Source organism: Stegodyphus dumicola, chromosome X1, assembly GCF_044657685.1.
Source record: "Stegodyphus dumicola isolate Sdum_Otavi_A_Nest chromosome X1, ASM4465768v1".
Taxonomy (NCBI): domain Eukaryota; kingdom Metazoa; phylum Arthropoda; class Arachnida; order Araneae; family Eresidae; genus Stegodyphus; species Stegodyphus dumicola.
The window spans coordinates 107,936,515-107,958,323 of NC_140780.1; the positions used below are offsets into that span (position 1 = coordinate 107,936,515).

General features: G+C 32.1%; 1 protein-coding gene across 2 annotated transcripts in view; it reads left to right on the forward strand.

Moving 5' to 3' along the window:
- The window catches only part of LOC118201998 (UPAR/Ly6 domain-containing protein qvr-like), a 69,962-nt gene that overhangs the window by 20,113 nt on the left and 28,040 nt on the right, over positions 1–21,809 (forward strand). The window contains exons 1-2 of one of the 2 annotated variants that reach the window (XM_035374168.2): positions 350–543; positions 1,430–1,477. In XM_035374168.2, the coding sequence (XP_035230059.1) occupies positions 486–543; positions 1,430–1,477 (106 nt within the window). In that variant the 5' untranslated portion in view covers positions 350–485. Of the gene's footprint in view, positions 1–349; positions 544–1,429; positions 1,478–21,809 lie in introns of those variants that run through there. The other variant, XM_035374162.2, reaches the window with a different exon arrangement.

The following is a 21,809-nucleotide window of genomic DNA, read 5'->3' on the forward strand; positions in this document are numbered from 1 at the left end:
AACATGACTAAACACTGCAGCACGAGGGAATTCAACGTGTAATCGATATGTAATATATTTTTGTTGTTTAATTTTATGTTATTTAATTTCATTTGCATGAATAATAAAACCTGCTAGAAGTTAAAATATCATTCAAGAAGGCGGAATACCCCTGCAGTTACCATTTGTTTTAATATAAATTCTGTGAGTCTCGACACGATCCAGAAAAAGCAAAATTTTGATGTAGTACCTTGTGGTCAAATAGCTACAGCCGATCTGTTTATGATTCATCGCGTGAACAACATTCTTCAGGTTTGGCAATGAGCCAGTATTCGTTTCTTCTTCGCCATTGATGGTTGGCAGAGGTGGTTTTGTGAATGACTTCCTATACTACGTGTACTTGAACGTGCTTGAGAGTTCCTTTTTTACATCGTCCGCATGTTATCTAGCCCCTTGAAGCTAAATGCAGATGGAGCACCAATTTTCGAGAATGAAACTTAAAATTAATGCAATGCCATTTAGCTAAGAAAACAAAATTGCAACTGATATGTTTCTGTACCAGAGGTAAATTACAGAACCTCAATTTTATTATACGTTTTCCCATTCTCGTTGAAAATTGTAATATTTTGTTTTACGACCTAGAACACTAGGTCTCTATTCTGAGAGGCAAATTTTTGTGCTGACCACTTTACTACAAAGGCATGCTAAGAAGGCGGGAGAAATACCTTCTCCCTTCTAGAACTCAGTATTTAAACCTTTTCTCCTCAAGGTAGAATTTGCATTACTTCACGCGCGCTACCAAATTTAAATATTCTGGCATTGACAATTAGGGGAATGAAGGCTTATAGAAAAGATTAAAATTAAACTTAACTTGTTAGTTAAAATAAATATAAATCCCTACAAATAATCAGTCACTGCTACTTGTGGGATTTAACTAACAAAATCATGAAAGTAAAATTTATAGCAAGTAATGCTGGGAATTCACAAAACAAGCCATCGCCATCAGCGAGTCATAAGCTTCGGCTCAGGCTTCTAATTACACAAGCAGCACGGCTAGAAAACGTATAAAACTGATTTGTGTATCACTAAGAGCTGAGTGAGAAGCAGCATCAAGGTCAACGTCGCTACCAAAAGTTTACACCTCAACGTCAAGAAGTTCTAATATACAAAACGTTAACTAATTAGCATGCTGGTGAGAATAATAGGTAATAAAGTAGAAATAGAAAGTAGAAATAATAGGTAATGGATTAATAAACATAAACTTTACATCCTTTTCTATCGGGGGAGGGGGAAACCGCGTAACTTGATGATTTGTGTCATTGTCGAGACGCAGAGGGGTTTTGTCATTATATGATGAATCCCGTTTTTAATTAGCAAAGGAAGTTGATCTTTCAAAATTAATTCACTATTTATATTTAAGTAGTTTGAAACTTATTTTTGTGTTTTACAGGTATCCTGACTCATTGTGCATTTGTCAGCGGGGAAGAAGAATGTTTATGTAAGTAGAATTTTTAATTCATATTATTTTCAACTTGTATTCAATATGTAGTTTATATAAGCAAATTCAGATTAAAATGTTGCTGTATTGCAACATTTTCATGAAATAGGTAAAATCACTAAAAAATTACAATACGATCTTGTGTGGATCTAGTTGTTTATCATGTTACTTGATGGTTATAGAATAAAAAGTGAAGTAAATAAACTCGTATCCATGTGCAAAAAAGCATTCAACATTATGTAAGCACACTATTATTATTAAGTACTTGTTTTAAAAATCATTGAGAGAAATATATAAATTATATCAATTTTACGATACCCAAAACACAAAACATAAGAAAGAGAAACAATGCTATTAAAAAAGTCTTTATTAGTATTGTTATATGTATGCACTTTATTTCTTGAAATACGTTTTTTAATTTAACTATCATTAAAGCCATTAACTATAAAACTTGAAAGCTTAAAACCTCTTACATATCACCACTTCAAGTAAACCTCTCGCTAACTGAAAGTATTTCTTAAAATTTTCAAATTTACTTTCCATGTAGCAGTTAAACTCTCAATGAAAGAAATTGAAATCCCAAAAAGGACATTACAAAAGAAAATACATTACAGATGGGAGTGCAAATCACATACAAATTTTAAAATTTAAAAACAATTGATGAGATAAAATACAGAAAATCTTAAATATACAAGATATCATTTTAGCGCATATGATCAATATGCTTTAAATATAGCAATGATTTCCGTTCTTTTACTAAATATTTTCTACTATTTCACTTACAGCAGTTATCCTATCCTGAAATAAATCTGCACAGTTAATGCAAACTCCAGTTTTGTTTCTATCATATCTGTCATCGATTTCCTTTAGACGGCAGATAACAGAAAACTGACTACAAAAACCATTTAATTGCATTTTCATAATAAGAATACTGATTTTAGAATATTTTTGTATATCGAAGTCCAGTTAAAGCTATTTGAAAATGATGAGCGGGGAGCCGAATTTTATCTCAATATGGTAAAATTCAGCTATATAACATTAACATTTTAATAAATTTATGCTTAAATTTATAAAACGATATTAAGTAAATAACTTAATTTATGGTGTCAGCATATTTTAATGTATTTTAGCAAGAATGTTGAAGTAGTTTGAAATAAATATTTTTTTGGTATATTCTATTTCAGTTCCTTCATATTAAGTGATTGCGAAATTAATCTGTTTGAAGTTATAGATAAATTTGAATAGTTTTTTTATTAAAATCTTAATTTATTCCAATGACCATCACGAACATGATTTCATTATTTTTAGCTTTGGATGAACAATACTAAAGCACCTCTGTTTTGACCGTGAATAAAACGAGATATTTTACTCGTATGCATGATTCACCGGACCTGAAGACTGATAAATGTTTTCCATGAAAATAAGATTGAAATTCTTCCACAGCCAACCAGTAGCCCAGACAGGAGCCTTTTACAGAATTTATGGTTAATCGTGAAGAAAATATAAAAGGGTAAAAATGTAACAACCATACCTAAGCTGATAGCTAGCTTTATTAAAATTTACGATGACCAAGAAATAAGTAAATACGCAAATCCTTAGCTTACAACATGACAAACTACTTATTTTGATTATGAAATGTAAAGATATACTTGTAAAATCTATATCTTTATTTCCCCATAAATGACATACATCGAATGCTGTAATCTTAACACTTTATCATAACCTCCAAATATTAATGCAATTTTCTTATTTTAATAATATTTAAAAATAAACTTGATTATTCTGAGTGTGATGAAATGTTATCTGTTTTTGGCATGTTACATTATTAGTAACATTTAGCAGATACATTTTTCAAAGCTCTTAGACAAGAATGAAAAGCGTTCTGTTTCCAATAATACTTTCGCAAATTTAAAACACTAAATTAGAAAGTATTAATGAAAATATCCACACGGGAGTCTTGCTTGCTTTAAACTGCTTCTTAATAACTTGTTAAGAAATAGTGTGAAAATTTCAAAAGAAAATATAGATTAGGACATAATATTATATATATATATATTGCAAAGTTAAATTTTTTATGATTCAAGAAATCTGTCTATCAGGTCTTCACTGCAAAAGGGAAAATTAAAAATCAAGTCATTATTTAATATATCTCTCTTTTCCATTTAAAAAAAAAGTAAATTCCATCGAAAGTTGTCGATCTCAATCTTACAAAAATTTCTTTCGATACTTATTTTATTTATTTATTATTACGCGCTCCTCCATTAGACACTCCGCGGAGGGATGCCCTGTGAAGGTCTTTTTAGTAAAATCTGGCTCTTATTCACATTACAAATGGGAAAAACAATGAAAACGCCCATCCAGCTAGCCCGTTCGCTCGGAGTGGAACTCCAAGACTGATTATTTTATTCTTTTGTGTTTGAAATTTACGCTGAAAATGTGTTCGAAATTTACGCTGAAGAAATAAAATTTAACTAACACGGTCATAAAAAAGTTTGCAAAGAGTTCTTACATGAGCATTTCAAAGTTAAAGAAAATTACCTGTTTTGCTCCAATCAACAAAAATTTGTAACAAATAAAGATCTCAAACAAGTCTGTTTCTCAACAAAATAAAAGTAAAAGGCAGTTGCTTCAGCCAGCATGCTGAGTTTCAAAATAACTAACCTGTCATTCGAGATACACACACGCAAAAGAAAAGCACAAACTCCTCGCAGATAGCTTTCTGTCAAATCGTGAAGCGCAATCCTAAGGAAAAAATAAACAGAAAAATGTTTAGAAAACGTTCAATGGAGATTATACAGTTCCCGCGCAAACGCATTTTAGTCGTAGTTAAATCTTAGGAATTCATGTAATTTGAGTAGAAAATACGGATTCTAAATAAGAAAAATTTAGCAATTTGCAATACGAAATTACGTTTTTTCCTCAAACCATTGTGGCTTTCCTCCCTTTATCTAACAACTTAAGTGTGGAGGAACCTAGTGAACAGCTAAGCGAATAATCGCTTAAGTTCAGTAACAGAAACGTAAAGCTCAGTAGAGTTAATTACCCTTTTATTGCTCAAAATAAAGAATAACATTCGGCCCCTTTCTCAGGGCGTACAGCAAAGCCTCCACTTGGGCTTAAACTCAAAAGTGTAAAAATAAGACCTTAACTAGTGCTCAACTAAAGACATATAGCCGAAGATACCACAAATCTAACTAGTTGGTCCCTAAATAACGAAATAGTTGGCGAAGCTATCAAAGGCCGGTAATACGGCCGGAGCGTAGTAACAGCTTAGAGAGACGTGGCCAAAAAGCAAACGCACGCTAGTCAGAAACTCTGATGCTCTCGCTAGAAGTCAGTGGAACTTCGACGTAAATACTACTCTTACTCATTTGCATTAAACGCGATTGTAAAAACACATTATGGTAGGAAATTGTAAGCTGAAATTAGGATGGATAGGAAAGGAGCTTTAACTTAAAAATAACTGGTAAAAACTTAGGATAAACCTTACACCATGATACCCTCCCATCGTACATTATTTCGTCACTTAAAATGAGATAAGCTCTTGCATGTATTTAAAGGGTATTAGTGGAAAACAACCTTCTCAGAAGAAAAGATAAACAGCAAACCCTGTAACAAAGGGGGAAAAATGGAAGAAAAGTTTTAGAATAAGACTATTTTATTCTCGAATATTCAGATAGCAAAAATAATAATAATAAGCATATAACACAAAAGAAAAGAAATACATATCAATGAAACTAAACCGACAAAATGTGAGGGTAAAATTGGAATGGTGTCTGAAGTTTAAGCAAAGGTTGTTAACGTATCACAAAACAACATCAGCACAGCCAGAAAATCGAGAGTTCTGTTAATCAAATTAATTAAATTAATTTAGACAATATTGATTTTTACCGGAAATAATTTGCTCGAGGCAACGAGACTATCGAGCTTTGAAGAGAAAGATAATGCTGAATAATGCCTCAATAAACTAAATGAAAACTTCTTTTTTTTTTTTTTTTTTTTTTTCCGATTTGTTAGGCTATACCGCAACTGAATGAAACATGTAGTTTTTATTTATTTACAAGAAAATTTAACTGTTTCCACATTGCTTTTCAAATCATTTAAGAAAACTTTCAGTTTAGGTAACTGAATTATATGTCTGCCAGTCAATGAGCTACCCGCTATTTATGGGATTTTTTTTTTTTTAATCAAGTGTCGATTCAAAGCACACGCTATGTTTCTAAGTATTGTTCCGAATTTCGTATAATGTAACATGAACGGCTTCAAGAAAAGCGGAGCTGTGTGGGAAAAATAAGATTACAAGGGCAAGTCTATTTAACATTAAGGCAAATGACTATCTCTCTAAATTGGCGAGATATCGACAATCTAGCGATGGTTTTGAAGACTAATTTTTGTTGCCAAATGTGGCGAAACATCGCCAAAAGTCGCTAAACTTTGCGGCCATTTGGCGACGTTTTGGTCAGATCCCTGTATTACTGTAATTGCCCTAAATGCGTATCTAACTATAACCGTATCCGGCCCTTATATGTAACTTTAAACGAATACATCCTCCAGTAATTTCGAGAAATGGAAAGTACTAGAGATTTCTCGGCGGCAGGGGGAAAACTATATATAAGACAGGACAGAGCACCAGTTTCAATTTTTCAGTTCGGAGGAGACTTCGGAGTATTGAGAGACCTCCGTGCGAGATTCGCTCTTTAGATCCGCTTTGCACTGCTTTGTGTCTAACGCTCTTACAAGTTTGAAATGCTAACTACTGATTGTGCTCTATTATACTGGGAAGAGCTATACGAGTACTTTTGCAGAAAGTTCCAGATCTGTAATGTGTTTCTTTTGGGAAAATAAGTATTATCAAGCTATCATCGGTTCTTTGTGTATTCAGTCCAGTACGAAGCCTTACTCACATAACAATTTTTTATACTTTTTTTAGGCGTTGGAGGGATTTGCAGTCCACAAATGTGGCTGTGAGTTCGAATCCCATTTCTGACACTAAAAACTGCATTTGTAATTTGGTTTCTTCTTCTTGGATACGCTTGTTTACTTGAAAATGCATTATTGTTTTAGCGTGGCTTTTATACTAATTGTTAATGTAATTATTTTCATATAAACCTGAGAAATATTGGATCATTTGCCACTCAGATTACTAATACTTCCAATATTTCTTGAATGGTCCACATAAGAAGCGTTAAACTACACGAATGTCAGGTCCTTGTTATTCATGCTTTCGTAATGTAAGTAGTTAGCACGCTCAGCTGCCAAATGGAAAATCCGTATAACTGATTTTTCACGTTTCCTCACTCCGAAAATCCAAATGTCGTCTTCTACAAAACTAAGCAAAAAATAATATAGTATATATAATATTAATATAGGTTGTTTTTTCTGATACCGTTATATGTAGCCTATATATATAATAATGATTGTAGTACTCTTTTGTCATCGCTTAGGTAAATATTTACAATTGTTTTATAATTTATGCAAATGATGCTTTGTTACGTGTTTGAAATATTCGTCGAAAAATTATGGAACAGGAAAAATAATAACGGGAAGGAAAAACACAGGAATTTATAACAATGAAATTTATAACTTTAAAGATCTATTACTGCTCTTTTAGTGAAAATGCCTTAAAATTTTAACCTAAGATACTTTTTTTTTTATTTATTGTGGTTTGTTCATTATTTTAATGACTTTCAAGCAGAAAGCCGTTTTATATGGCTTATCAATTGCAGCGATTATGCTAAAGAAATTTCGATATTTATAAAAAGGAATTTTAAATCCCAGTGTTACAGACTTTTTTTAAATGCTTAGAAAATTCAAAACTTTAAAAATCAAGGAGGGGTTGAAGACAAATTACTATAAGTATCGACCGAAATTCATGGTTTGATCATATACGAGTTACTGGTTACAATTTTAAAGAAAAAGGAAATTTTATTGCAATTTATAAATGAATGCAGTCTTATCAATTCATTATTGTACAGAATTATGAAGCTTATGATTCTTTTAAAAGATGAAATGAAGTTTGACATAACTACCACATTCATATTGCATATCGATCGTTTTGGCAGTCTATAACGCTTCTTTAGGTTTTTAATGTAACAATAATGTTTCATTTTGATACCTCAAAGGCTACAAATAAATAAATAATTGTGTTAGAAATTCCGAAATATGCGCTATTATGCATAAACATTAACTAGAAACTACAATTACTGCTCCATTTCTAAATTTTTTGTCTAAATACTGGACCTCTTTAGCAATTAACCAGTATACTACGTTTATGTATCGAGAAACCTATTTCAGCGAAAACTGTCGGTAGTTTCAAAGCAAATACTTGTTTCATATTGTGATGTTTTTCGTCCTTTGTAGTTGAGGAATAAAACTTCAGGGAACCTAATGAACTACGTAGCGACTTATCGCTGAGTTCAGACAACTCGAGAAGGGTTACAGACTCGAGAAGGGTTAAAGCATCCTTTTATTCACTCAAATAAATAATACAGTCGGCCCCTTTTCAGGCTTACAGGCCTCTACTCGGACTTTAACTCAGAAAAGAAAGCAAGAAAACTAATCTAATATTAACTAAACTAGACTTAGCTGAAACTAGACACAATTATCTAACATAGTTGGCCCTTAAATTAAACTAGCCGACGAATATCAATAGGCACGTGTAATACGGCCGAACGTAACAGCTTCAATAATGAATTAGCCAGAAGGCAAACAAGTGCTATTAAGGACTCCTAGCACTCTATATCGAAGTTAGTTAACTTCCAATAAATACTACTGCTAACTCATTTACATTCAACGCGATTCTAAAAACTCGTCGTGGTAGGGAGTTTTAATTTGGAAACAAGAATTGAAATAAAAGGATTTAAAAATTAAAATAACTCTTATAAAATAAAAATACACCTTATAATATAATTAAAATAGCAAATAAAAAATGAAATAGTTCTGTATTTCTGCCCCCAGTTTTCATGATTCTTTTGTTTCATTTTTTCCTTTATTAAATCTTATCTCTTTTTAACTAAAATTTTTTCCAGAATCTCAAGATTCTTGAGAATTTTTAAAGGGGAATCTTGAGTCTCCAAAGATAAATTACTTACCAATTTGAGAAATCCCGAAATCATCTTCAGAAAGCAAATGGCTCGGAAAAACACTATCACTAATCACAAGCGACGGCCAGAAATAAATTTAAAATTAAAAAAAATATATCTGATGTAAAATATATAAATGATTAGTCAGAAACGACAGAAACTTATATGGCTGAAGATCGTAGAACAACAAAATCTCATTCCCTGAGCAGGAATCAGTCATTAATTTCCTTAGGAAACCTCCAAAACTCATGCAATGATAAGTTCACTCATAAGTCTTTTTATCTGCCGTGAAGGTAGTAGGAAGTGTATCATGAGTGATAATACGGTATATTCGGTCAGGTTCAGATAATGTCATATTCAGTAAGGTTCAAATAATAATATGTCAGATTCTAAAACAAGTCATTACATACGGTACACTGTTAAAGTTATTGGGAGTGACAAATATTAGTTTAAATTTATAGTATAAATCTCTATATTAACACTTTGACCACAAATTTAAACTAATTTTTACATGACTTGTAATATAGCTTTTTAAAATTAAGAGCGACAGCTATGCTGACGGAGCGTAAGTAGCCCTAAAGAATTGCTTTTTAGAGCTTCTGTTCTAAACTTAAAGCACTCAATAAACTGAGCGAAATGATTACTGCTTTAATATTTTATCAAAATGACAAATATTTACAAAATCTGCTTCATATATAAAAGCCTTAAAATGCAAAAACATTTGAAAAACTTTTCGTATAGCATTCAAAGCAAGTAATATTAATAATAACCCAGTATATCATGAAGGAGAAGAGTGAGAATAATAGAAAAGAATTAGAAAGTCAATTTTGCGTCCCCAAAAATCAATCAACAATACGCTGCGAACAAAAATTAAAAGTAAAACAGTTACAGTTGAGTGAGAAATACAGAGATGTACGTCGAGTTCGAGAGTATAATACGGGAAATCTCAGCTAGTATATTCTAGATTTCGTTTTCATTGATTGATTTGATAGTCATAAACTTCTCTAATGATACAGGATGAACGTTACTGTAAATTAAAGGAAAAATAATGTATGCTATGCTTTATCACAAAATTTCACTAGCTGGTCTGGCAACACTATAGAAACTAACATATAAAAAATAATAAATAAAAAGAAAATGGGTAAACTTCACCCGTGTTCTCACCAGCAATCGAATTACTAATACTTCCTTTTGCTAGTTGTGCATGTTAACATCTACGTCACAAGAGCATGCGAGGGAGAAATGTCATAACTCCTTACGTCCTCCCCAATGTAAAGGGTGATTAGGAAAAGGGACGATATCCGTCATTCAAAATCAAGTTTAATTATCATCTAGTACGTTTCCGTTCGGGCACCACTTTACACATTATTAGATTTTCGGACGCCCCATAGTGGCCGAGTGGTTAAGGCCTCTGAATACTGGGAGTTTGACCTCGATTCAAACCCAGGTAAACGGGCTAGCTGCATGGTTGGTTTTCATAGTTTTTCCCATATGTAATGTGAATACGAATCAGTTTCCCTTAGAAAGTCCTCCTCAAATCTTCCCTTAGGTAGATACTGCTTGTGTGCTTTGCTATATTTCAGTAACCATAACCACAAATTTTCGAAACAGAAAAACATTACAAATTAGAACTTCTGCTGCCAGAAATCGAACTATGGGGCTTCAGTTATTAGCTGAAATTGCTTACCCGTACACCCCAAGAGCATATTGGGAAATGCAGTTGGTTAAAACACGATTTAAGGATTTGTCAGAGTCAGATGGTTAATTCAAACACCGCGTGAAGTAATTTTACAGACTGCCGGATAGTCCCTAAATATAGTCGCTTTTTAACAATAAAATATATTTAGCATAGATTTGTCGCAAGAATAGCCTTAAGCATTTAGCAGATCTGACGTCTTCAGATTATTTCGCGTGGCTGGGTTGTCAAATAGCAGTTTTTTTTTTTTTTATTTTTTTTATTTATTTTTTTTTTAGTAAGTAATGTATATCACCTAACGCTTTTTGTTCCATTTTGTTTTAAAAAGGCAAATTACCTGCTACGTTCAGATTCTGGATTCTTACGTAAAAGAGAAATTTTCACCTCACATTTCTCTGCGTCAGTTTATCGATCGAGAACAAGTAGCTCAGCTCCATTCTATTTTATCCGATTCTGTCTTCCATTCATGCATTTTATCTTACTCTGAACTAAAGTTTTTCGAACGCTCAGCTAAAGTTATAATTCTTGTCCTCAGATCGCTTCTGGTTTTTCTGAGAAGGAGCCTACGTGTTTATAAATTTTACAAAATTCTCCTGCAATTTATTAAAAATGACATTTTCTAATGTAATTAATTCATTTCAATATTTTATGTAAGTAATTTCAACATATCAGTTTGGCCAATATAACTCTCAAATGCATTGGAATTACATGAGGAAAATTTTTCATTACACTGTTAGAGTGAGAACTACCATTTACAAATTTGCTAATTTTTTTCCAAAAAGACAAAAAATTGAAATTCAAGTAAATAAATTTAAAAAAAAACCAATAAATGTAGAATTAGACTTCTGAAAATGATAAAAGAAAAATTTAAATAAAACATTACAAGAAAAACCAAAAATAAATAATGTGAAAAAGAACATGAAAGAAGAGGAATCCAGTCTACTCCGACATAACCTCTTCAAAAGGAGGATACATCGAAATTAATTACAATTTCTTTTCCATAAGAAAATTCTTGCTTTTCTATATCCAGAATTAGTTCATAAACCATTCAAATATGTGTTTTAATCTTAACAATTCACCCGAAAACTCTGGCCCTTCTCGAAGCAAGGAAAAGTGACAAAAATGCAAAGTAAAACCATTAATGAAGATTTTGCATATTAAAAATGAATCATTTCTAAAATTGAAAACTTATGTAGAATAAATACGTACAATAAAAAAATATACCTCCGGTATATTAAAAATGAACCATATCTAAAATTGAAAACTTACGTAGAATAAAAGCGTAGTATTAAAAATATACCTTCGGTTAACAAATTCTTGAAATGGAAAATAAACTGAAATAACATATATGTATAATGGAGCAAACTTAAATGTAATGATATTGTAGAAATAGTTGATGTTGTATATGTAGAAATATTGCTTTTCATAGTTGCTGAAGATGTAGATCTGTAGTGAATAGGAACTTGGCAGCCGAGGCTGATTAAATATTCATCTTTATATCAGTAAACATGTTGCGGCCAAAAACAACTTGGCACTCATAATTCATGTCTATTTCAAAACGTTTACATTCTGGATAGCTTTGCGGTAAAAAACAAAGCAGCAAGAAGCAATCTAGCTAGGTTGAAGTGCAGAAAGCAAGTAAGTGGTGTTCAAAATGAAATCTTAATTCACAAAGAGTTAGTTTCAGTTTTCTATTCATTTGATTGGATAATTATTGCTGTAAAATTATTATTGGGGTTTGTGTTTTAGTTCCATTTACATCACCAGTGGTATGTAAAATCATGTGGCATGCATAAGTCTCGAAATGATGCAGGGCAGAAAAGTTATTACGATTTTTAGAATAGAGAGGGGAATTACTGAAATTAAAATTAAGCATTAAGCGGCTAATATTTATAAAACAATTAAAGTAAAAATTATGCAAAAATGGACTTTCAAAGCCCAAATAGAGCCTTAATGCAGCTAAGATTAATTAAATTTATTAACTAAAGAGATCATCTTTCTGCAAAAAGTAGAGTAAAAATTATTGTAATTTGGAAACTGTTGTAACTCTTTGAAGTTATTGTTTAGTTAAAATACATTTTAGAAATTTTTTTAATTAAATTCATTATTTCTTATTCCGTGAAAAGAGGCTGGCTTTTCAAAGCATTATTAACGTTTTTCGACATAATAACCAAAAATAATGCAAATTTAAATTGCATTTCTTATTCCCAGTTTACTTGAGTGAAAATTCTATTTAATAAAATACAAATTAAGATTTTAATTTTATTTAATTCAAATCTTTATTCCCAAGCTGTCGAGGAAAATACACCGATGCGATTCCTACTAAGAAAAATACAGTAAAAATATTACAACAATGTGTCAACAATGATATTTGTCCAGACGTGTTTATGTAATATAGATTTCACATGTAGAAAATGACACACATACGATGATAAGATCGCCCAGCTCTACTAAGTTTCTTGAGTAGATGATATTAAACACTGCCATCAAGAAGCAAGAGTGCTAGCGTTGAGTCACGTTATAGCGCTCTTAATAGTGACGATTTTTATATAGTTTCATAATCTTCAACACGTTACAAATGTAATGTCACGGTAGGATATTCTGTCTCATATAATCATGAAGTCATCATAAGTCATATGGGGAAAATTAGCTACTGTTTTACACGGCTTCCTTATAGTACTACCGAAACGGGAGCTTAAACGGGTTTTTAAAAGAGTATCATCTTTGAATATCTAACAGCAGGCAAATCGCTATTTAACGTGCATTGTCCCTTGCCGGTCTGTTGCGCTAATTGCAATCACCTCAATCAGTTACACGCATGATCTGTTCCAGAGCAGCTGCTTTCTCGTGGTTTTCTTACTGTTTATTCCTTTAAGAGATTACAGCGGAAGCAACCATTTGTAAAAATAGGTTTCTGCTTACTTTTGGTTTCGAACAGAGATATCGATCACACCATTGCATGCTAAACTTCAATTATCCTCTTCTTAAAACATATTGTAGCCAAGTAATCGCACTTCTCACTGCACACAAAGAGTTCGATTTTTTGATAAACTTCAGAATGTACTTCGATTTTCCGATAACCTTCTAATATTCAGCGGTTGTTAAATATAATCCTGCGTGCTTTTTATAGGCATTTATTATACATATGAGATATTTGAGATAGTTAAGTACATTAACCATAATATACCAACTATATTAGATTTCCCGTTCACCTGAAAACATCTTTTTAATTTTAAAAACAAACTTTAAGGATATTTTTATTCCTGTTATCTTATTTTCAGTTTGCAATTGTTTTTATATTTTAGCTTTAAATATTATTATTTGATTGAAGTTTATTTTTATTTTAAAAATGTTTTCTTGTTATAAGACCAATTTTTAGTCTGTGAGGCAATGATTCAATACACTGTCAGTAGGTGAGTTATCAATGTCAATCTCCAGTGAGGTATTGAAATGAAACATTTCGCAGTAGTATTATTAAAATTCAGTATTTGAAAATTTGAGAGTACTGTATTTCCGAATGTAAGCAAGTGCACTTTCTAAACAAAATATGGCACCAGATGCTGGCGAGTTTTACTGCAAATCATTTCCGATCCCGAGTCTCCCTCCCTTCTCCATATCCACACTCCTCTGTTGTCAGAGCAAGGGGATAACAGCCCCCTCTCACATCTTGAGCCCTTCATGATTAACTAATTTCAAAATGTTCGGCATTCTTAAAGGGAATGCCTACAGGACGAATGATTTAAGAAAGAGAATTGGGTCAATAGTCGCGCTGTAAATACTATAAAATAACGAACTAAAGGTAACGAAAACGAAATTAAGGAACGACGGGACATATGCAGTTATTCTGGATAAAGAAATTCTAGAAAATGCTTGCTTATCTTGAAAAACAGTATTTCATTTTTTGGGGAAAAAAAAAAAAACTTTTCGCCAATACAGGATCCGTTTAAAGTATTTGATAAAAATCTTACAGATAAAATATGCTGATTAATACACTGAAGCTTCTATCTGACGCGAATTTGGTCAATTCAAACGCAAAGGATTGCTGCTAAATACTCAGATTTCCCGTATAATAATTGTGTCATAACGTTGTGAGAAAGGGATCGGAACTAAGTCTGTGGAACGAAAATTCCATTGACGCAGTTTATGTATGGGAATAAAAGAGCAACACCAACTAACCAAACAACCGAGTAGACATTATTAAACGCGTGATTTTTTATTCACAGTGTCCGCTTTAGTTTAGCAAAATTTAAGAATAATACAGCTGTAGAATAAGTTTTCAGATTAATGTTTCAGCTTTCTTTTTTTCTTCTGTCCTTTAACATGTCTAAGTTATATGCTTACAATACCATTCATTTCTATTTAGTTAAAGCCATCCAAAAAGAGACAAATATCGTAAATCGGCAATGATTACAAACCAGGTCCCGCTTCAGCATTTTCGGAGCCTCATATAAATTAAAGATATTAATAATTTAAAGAAAAATATACCTTTCAGTTGAAGCTCAAAGAAACAGTTCTCTCCAAACATCGATACCATAGGTGGCTCCTATATTATCTGTGCTTATTTATTTATATTATCTGTGCTTATTAGATTTTATTACAAAAAGCTACTTAACTTAGTAGATGTAACTTTCGCGCTTTCTTGACAGTGATTACATCACAAGCACGAAGCATTTGCTAATGTGATTATTCACTTTATATCTTGGTAAGAACATCGCAAGAATCGTCTTGTTGAAAATTAAATAAAGATGTTTACTTCCATAAGAAAAAACTAATACGGACCTCTCAATCTGCAAACGAACGACCTCGACCTGCGTTGCTATTACCACTTCTTCTTGATTCATATATTTCATCCTTATCTATTACATGAAATTGCAAATTATATTTATGTAGCAAAACTATGACGAATATTGCCACATTTTCTAACAGAAGAATTAGTATTTACCAGAACTAAAGACACTTTAAGTTCTTCCAATTCCTAGATTCATTACTTTTCGGGGTTTGAAGAATTCAAACGGTTTCAAGTACTTGTACATAAGCTCTTACAATATAAGGTTAGTTTAGTATTTTAATGTGTTGAGCTAATAAGTAGTATGCCGTTATATATTTATATTCGGAAAAGTATGTACTTAATTCGCTCTGATCCTTCCCAGCTTTATTAGAATCATTTTAAATTGAGCTTAGGGAAATTTTATAGGACAAGGAGAATAGACTCTAACTAGATTCCATAAATTTCAGAATTATTTTTGTAGAAACGTTATTATTTGCGTTGTTGTTTCGAACAAAGACTAAGATTCTTTCCTAAGCTAATAAAAAAATAATTTAGGAAATTTTTAATTCGGTAAAACATCAACACTCCGCAAAAGATAATTATCAACACAGCCAGAATTTGTTTTGGAAAAATTAAATCTGCTAAATACTTGAGTAGATGCAATTCGCCAAGTTATGTAGTAGAAACTAAAATTCCAGTTTTTTGCATTTAGTTGTTTCCATGCCCATATTTTTAATTCAGGCAGAATTTGTAAATTCCAGAACTGCGTTACTAAAAAATTCAGATTTGGTTTTCTTTGAAAAGAATTGAATTCTAACATCAGTTACACTGCTGCGAAAACATTGATTTGGTACTCTGTTATAAGTAAACTGAATGGTGCAAATCGCATCATTCAGTTTACTTATAACAGCACCCGATAAATCATGTGATCCAATATTCAATCAAATTTTCAAAATTGTGGAAATCTCTAGTGGTTATTAAAGTTAACTTATTTCAATGAATAACACTATACTATAAATAATATGTCGCTGGAAATTCCAGTTACAGTTTATGCTATTAGCTTTAAAAATCGTTAAGACAGAGGTGAGTTTTTTTCAAGCAGAACGAATTTTTATGATTGAGCATTACGTCATAATGCTTAAAATTGATTGCGATTCGATCTTTTCACATTCTTTATTGGTGATTGCAACATTTCATTCCTGACTTCCTCCACTTAGTCGGAGCTTAAAAGAGACGGGTGGCCCCTTTATTCGTTGGGGTGAACGCTTCCAGTTTCTCGAAAGCAGGTTACCAAGGAAAAAAATCATTGTTAGGCTCACGAACCGTTGTGAAGATCTCTTTAAAAGATCAAGCGAATTTTCCTTAAGAATTCTTTGCAAAGTAAGGTGAATCGTAAAAATTCGCTCTGCTTCAGAAAAATTCTTCTCCGTGTAGCACCAAACAAACGGTTTTTAAAGCTAACACCATAAACTGCAAATAAAATTTTGAGTGTTACAGTATTGAGTTTTGTTTTACATGTAACAGTATAGGGATGTCATCCATTGAAACAAACCGCCGTTAATGTCCATTATGGATTTTCCAAAGTTTTTGAAATTTTTATAGGCGTGAATTTTAGATTTTCTTGTATAAATAATTCATCAGAAATCTAAAAAACTCGGAATAGAGTTTGATAGTTATTTGTTTTTATAGCCTTTGTGTTATGCGTTTATGTATTGCAGTTATTTATTTATTTTTTAGAATACTCTTTCAACATAACTATCAACTGTTTGTGCGTCTAAACGTTTGCAAAAGCGCAATTAAAGCTAACACCTGACAACAAATACACTTATGGAGGTTAAATATGCCAGGTTTATTCAAATTAATTTACAAAAATGTTGACTCTAGGATATGTACTAAGCCTTTCCTCCATCTCTACTAAGTTTTACTCGAGTACCAAAACAATTCATTTTGCTTCTAAAGTACAACCTGCTTTTTTGCCTTCCCGTTTCTAACAGCATGGCGGTCAGCATAAGAGTAAGTAATCTACATGCATTGCTTTTATCTCCCATTTAATTGCTTTTACTGTGCGTTGATAAAAATAAGGCCTTGCCAAAAAAATTCCCGTTTTCATTATTTTAGCCCAAAATTAACCAAATTAGGAACCGAAAAAAAAAAAAAAAGATGCTTCTAAGACAGAGTGACTGCGCTTTTTTTCACGAGGGATAAGCTTATGCAAAACTGAAGGGATCACAGCCAGTTGTCTTCCCAAAGTTTCGCATTCTTTTAGAAGATATTATGTAATTACCATCTCAAGTGACGGGGATCTTTTAGTTAATTTATAACTAATATAGTTCTATTTCTGTTAGGAAGCATACACTACAGACTTTTGAAGAAGAAACTTCTAGACTATTGAAGAAGTAACTTCTAGACTTGTGATACAAAACAAAGGCAGAAAAAGTGTGTATAAGGCCCTTTTATTCGAACACAAAATTAACAGTTTCTTGACTTGTGTTTACACAAGTCAAGCACTTCTGGCTAAATAGAACCATTCTACGCCACAGAATAATATCGCTAATAATCAATGCAAAAAGTGGCCTGAAATAGGCAGACACGCTCTAAAACTAACTTCCGAAACTCTTGCTTAACTAGCACTTCTTTCTACCTTAATCTGAGTGAACTCTCTGTATCTCATTTACATTCTGGGATGAAAAGAGTGGTTGAGAAGAGAGTAATAGGAAAGTACTAAAACTTAAAATTAACTATTAGTTAAAAATAAGTACATAAACCTCACAAACTACATGACAGTCACGGCCACTAGAGTCGTTTAAGGGTTAAAGTCACCCATATCAATTTAATTTATTCTTGAAACTTCCATACAGAAAGCACTTATTACTGCAGATTTTTATATCACTGAAAAAAATTTATATTTAAAAACATATCCAAACGCTTAAAACGAGCTAAAGCTGCCACTTTTTTTCTGTGTCGGCGTATTACTGGATGTTTTATTTTTCATATAACAACAAAGCAGAACATTCGCAGGAAATACTGGCCAACCTACGTTTCGAAAATCATTAAAATTCAACATGGTTATGGTGTTAAATTCAACAGAAAAAACCTCAAAGCACAGGTATTCATTTCTCAGGATTATTTATATCAAGTTTAATCCTGTATTCGTTTCTTGAAATGCGATGCACGTACACACACCCGCACATATTCCTCAATCGCACCACATGAGTCTCAATAAATAGAAGCAGTGTACTATACTTAACATCTTAGGCAAAACAGACAGGGAAGAGAAAAATGGTAATAGTACTTTTCTTGTGATAAAATATGCAAAAAACTGCTTGATAGTGAATACTGGCATTAGAATTGTAAAAACTGGAAGCAAGAGATTGTTGATGAATGGGATAAATGTCAAAATGATAAATACCTTTTTCTTTTATTTCATCACTTAAAAGAATGATTTGGTTGTAATTTTAATAGGAAAATATTAGAAAGAACAGTCGACATAATTTTTGCGTTACTTATTTATTTGTGCAGAATAATTTACTTTCAAAGGAGAAGAGCAAGCTCTGTTGCTTCTCGAAATACAATAAATTAGTTTTCATATATTTAAATTGTAAATAAATGGGGAACTTTACCATTTATGAAAAAATTAATTAGATACGTATAAGAACAACATCAAAACCCTTAATAATTATTTTCATTGAAATGAGAATAATTATTAAGGGATTTTTGATTTTCTGATTACCTTACAATTTTTGATACCTGTGAAATTTAAAAGGCTATTTTTGGATGAATAACGTTTAAAAACAGACTATCAAAACTTGAAATGCTAGCATATTAAATATTTCTGTAGTCGTGTTAATGTATCACTCTTTGTGAATCTTATGGAAACTTTGCATCTAGTAAGAAGCCATACAATATATTAGAACTCGCAGGAGTATCTTAATGCTGTTCTTGTATAGATTCCAGGGTTTACTAGAAAACTCTTTACCTTGTTTATTTACGACAATCGAGAGGCCATATTCATGTCCTTCTGAATACCCGAAAAAATATTCTGAAAAAAACTAAATTGAGCACTTAGGAGGTATCTTAGCATCTTCTTAAGATTACTATAGAATTTAGAAATCATATCGCAGGAGAATTTTCAAAACCTTGTGTAAGATTCAGCGATTATTTTGAAAGGTTCTTTAAAGTAATTACAATCTGTATAACTTGTGGTAGATAATCATTAAGTATAATTCTTCTGATAAAATGAAACAGATAATGCTGGTCAACAAACATTAAATTATCGAACATTAACTTCAAACATTCGATTATCTTCTTTACTACTGCATTGCATATCGACTGCAAACAGCTATCAACGCTAAATCGGAGACAGCAGATTAAATCGGCCACCGGTTCACAGCTCAAAAGGGGAAAAGTTTTCATTTTTAAATCAGACAGAAATAACCTATTATTATATGAATATATACCTTTCTTTTCATAGATGTTCAAAATCGTAAAGGAGCAACTGAATGAAAGGCTCTATTCAACGAAAATTCGGGTAGCTGAGCCATATTTCAATAGAGATTCATTTTACAAATTTTCATCACCATTAGTTGACGCTAATTATTTTCGGAGGCTCGTTACTAAGCTGTTCAGATAGCGCGAAATATCATGTTAAAGATTTGAAAATTTGTGTCTGTCTTATCTACACTAATGTTCAAAATTATCTATGCATGAACAAAAACGTTAATTTCTCAATCACTTTTGAATAAAATTAGCTGAATTTATTTTAGGTGATACATAGCAACCCAACACATAAATACAAAGAAAAAAAATTGAATATGAATGCATATAACACAGAACTGTGTCATGAAACAAATAAATAAATAAATATGTCACAACGTAATGTTTAAAAGTAAATACCTTGGAAACAAAAGCATACTTTTGACATTAATAGAAAATGTAATCTCTCCTTACTTGTACGCACTTCTCTGAACAAAGAGTTAAAGCCCCAGCAGACTGCCAGATGCGAGACGCAACGAGAAACTTTTTCTAAAAATATCATTTTCTAGTACAAGTTTGAAAAGTAGACTCCAATGCGCAACATTTTAATTCGAGATCCACAATGTGGCTTGTTGCCGTTAGCTTAGCATTCAAAATGAAGGTAGAGGTTTACCATGAGCACTACTCCGCCAATGCAATTGGCAAAGGACTTCATTGATGTCCAACTCAAGTTTCTGAACGAAGCCGTAACCCACACATGAGTAAATTCCTCGAAATGCTCCTGACTCTGTTGAAATCCATAAAGATGTTGTCTGATGACCCCTTCCCAAATAACCAGACTCTTTTCAAACATTCGTTTATCATTTAGAACAGCCGCACCCATCGGTCAATTAGTCGTTTTATCACCGAGGGCTTTGCTCAAGATACATCAAAGAGGAGAACCGATATCGCATCCTCAAAGAGAGGGGGAAAGAAAAAACACCCACTGCCAAGCTTTTACGCGAGAGTCGTATGCCACATCCTGGGTTTGGGGCTAGCAGTCATCTTCCACTAAGCCTTAACCACGTAACTACGGTTTTTTGACTAGTCGCACTTGTTTCGGCAATACAATATACCAAAAATTCGATGACAATTTATGTACGTATCAGAATTCGCAATAATTAACAGTCTCTGCACTGCAGTATCCGAAAATGGTTCGTTGCATTTTGGGGGGGGGACGTTACGCGTGCTGTTCTACTTCTTTCAAGTCTTCCTTTCTAAAGGGTTACAGCCGAAAACATCGCAGACGAAAACGTCGCAGAAAAAAAAAAAAAAAAAAAAAAAAACGCAAGGCGAAAGCGTCGTGGTACAAAACATCGTGAGAGAAAAGAAAGCAAAGAGATAACATCGGGGTACAAAATATCGTCGTTGAAAATAAAGCTGTTCAAAAAGTTCGCAGTTTAAAAATATCGCCATCGAAAATATCGTGGTAAAAAATAAAGCACCTACAAATCATCGCATGACGATAACATCGCACACATCCGTTTTTCAGGTTTTAAAAGTTGTAAATGCATATTCGCATAAAGATTTGGAAGAGCAAGAAATGTTAACGACACTTTAAAAATAAACGGAAACAAAACAAGATATAATTTTTATCAAAACAGTATCAGATTAACAAACACGAAAGAAAGTAATTTGATAATTAACTGAGCAATTTTTATAGATATAACCACATACAGTTATTATCTTCCTTTTTCTAAACATTTTTAGGCTGTGTTTTTCATGAAAAATTATGAGTAAAACTTTATTAAAAAAAGATTGATTTGTTAATGATCTTTGTAAATTAACTATGTAAATTTATAATTCTATTAAGTGCTGTAAGTTGCATTAATTTTCTACTCATTTTCAATTTTTAAATGCTTAAGTTTTCTTCTTACTCTTTCAGTAAAAATTTATTAGTTCATTCAAAAATATGAAAATATCCCTCTTTCCTTCTTGCTCTCCCAAATCATTGTGCGAAAATGCATTTACAGCTTTAAAACCTGAAAAACGCGCGTGTGCGATGTTATCGTCATGCGATGATTTGTAGGTACTTTATTTTTACCGCGATATTTTCGACGACGATGTTTTTAAACTGCGAAGTTTTTAAATCGCTTTATTTTCTCTTTATACGTATTTTTCATCTATGAATTCTATGGGGAAGGTAGTAATGAATTATACCATCATCTTACTTTTAGGACAACCATGAAAATAAGATTGTGGTCCTCTGAATAAAACTTTCTGATTAAACTATTTTTACTCCTATAAGAATACGGTATATTGACTGATAATCTG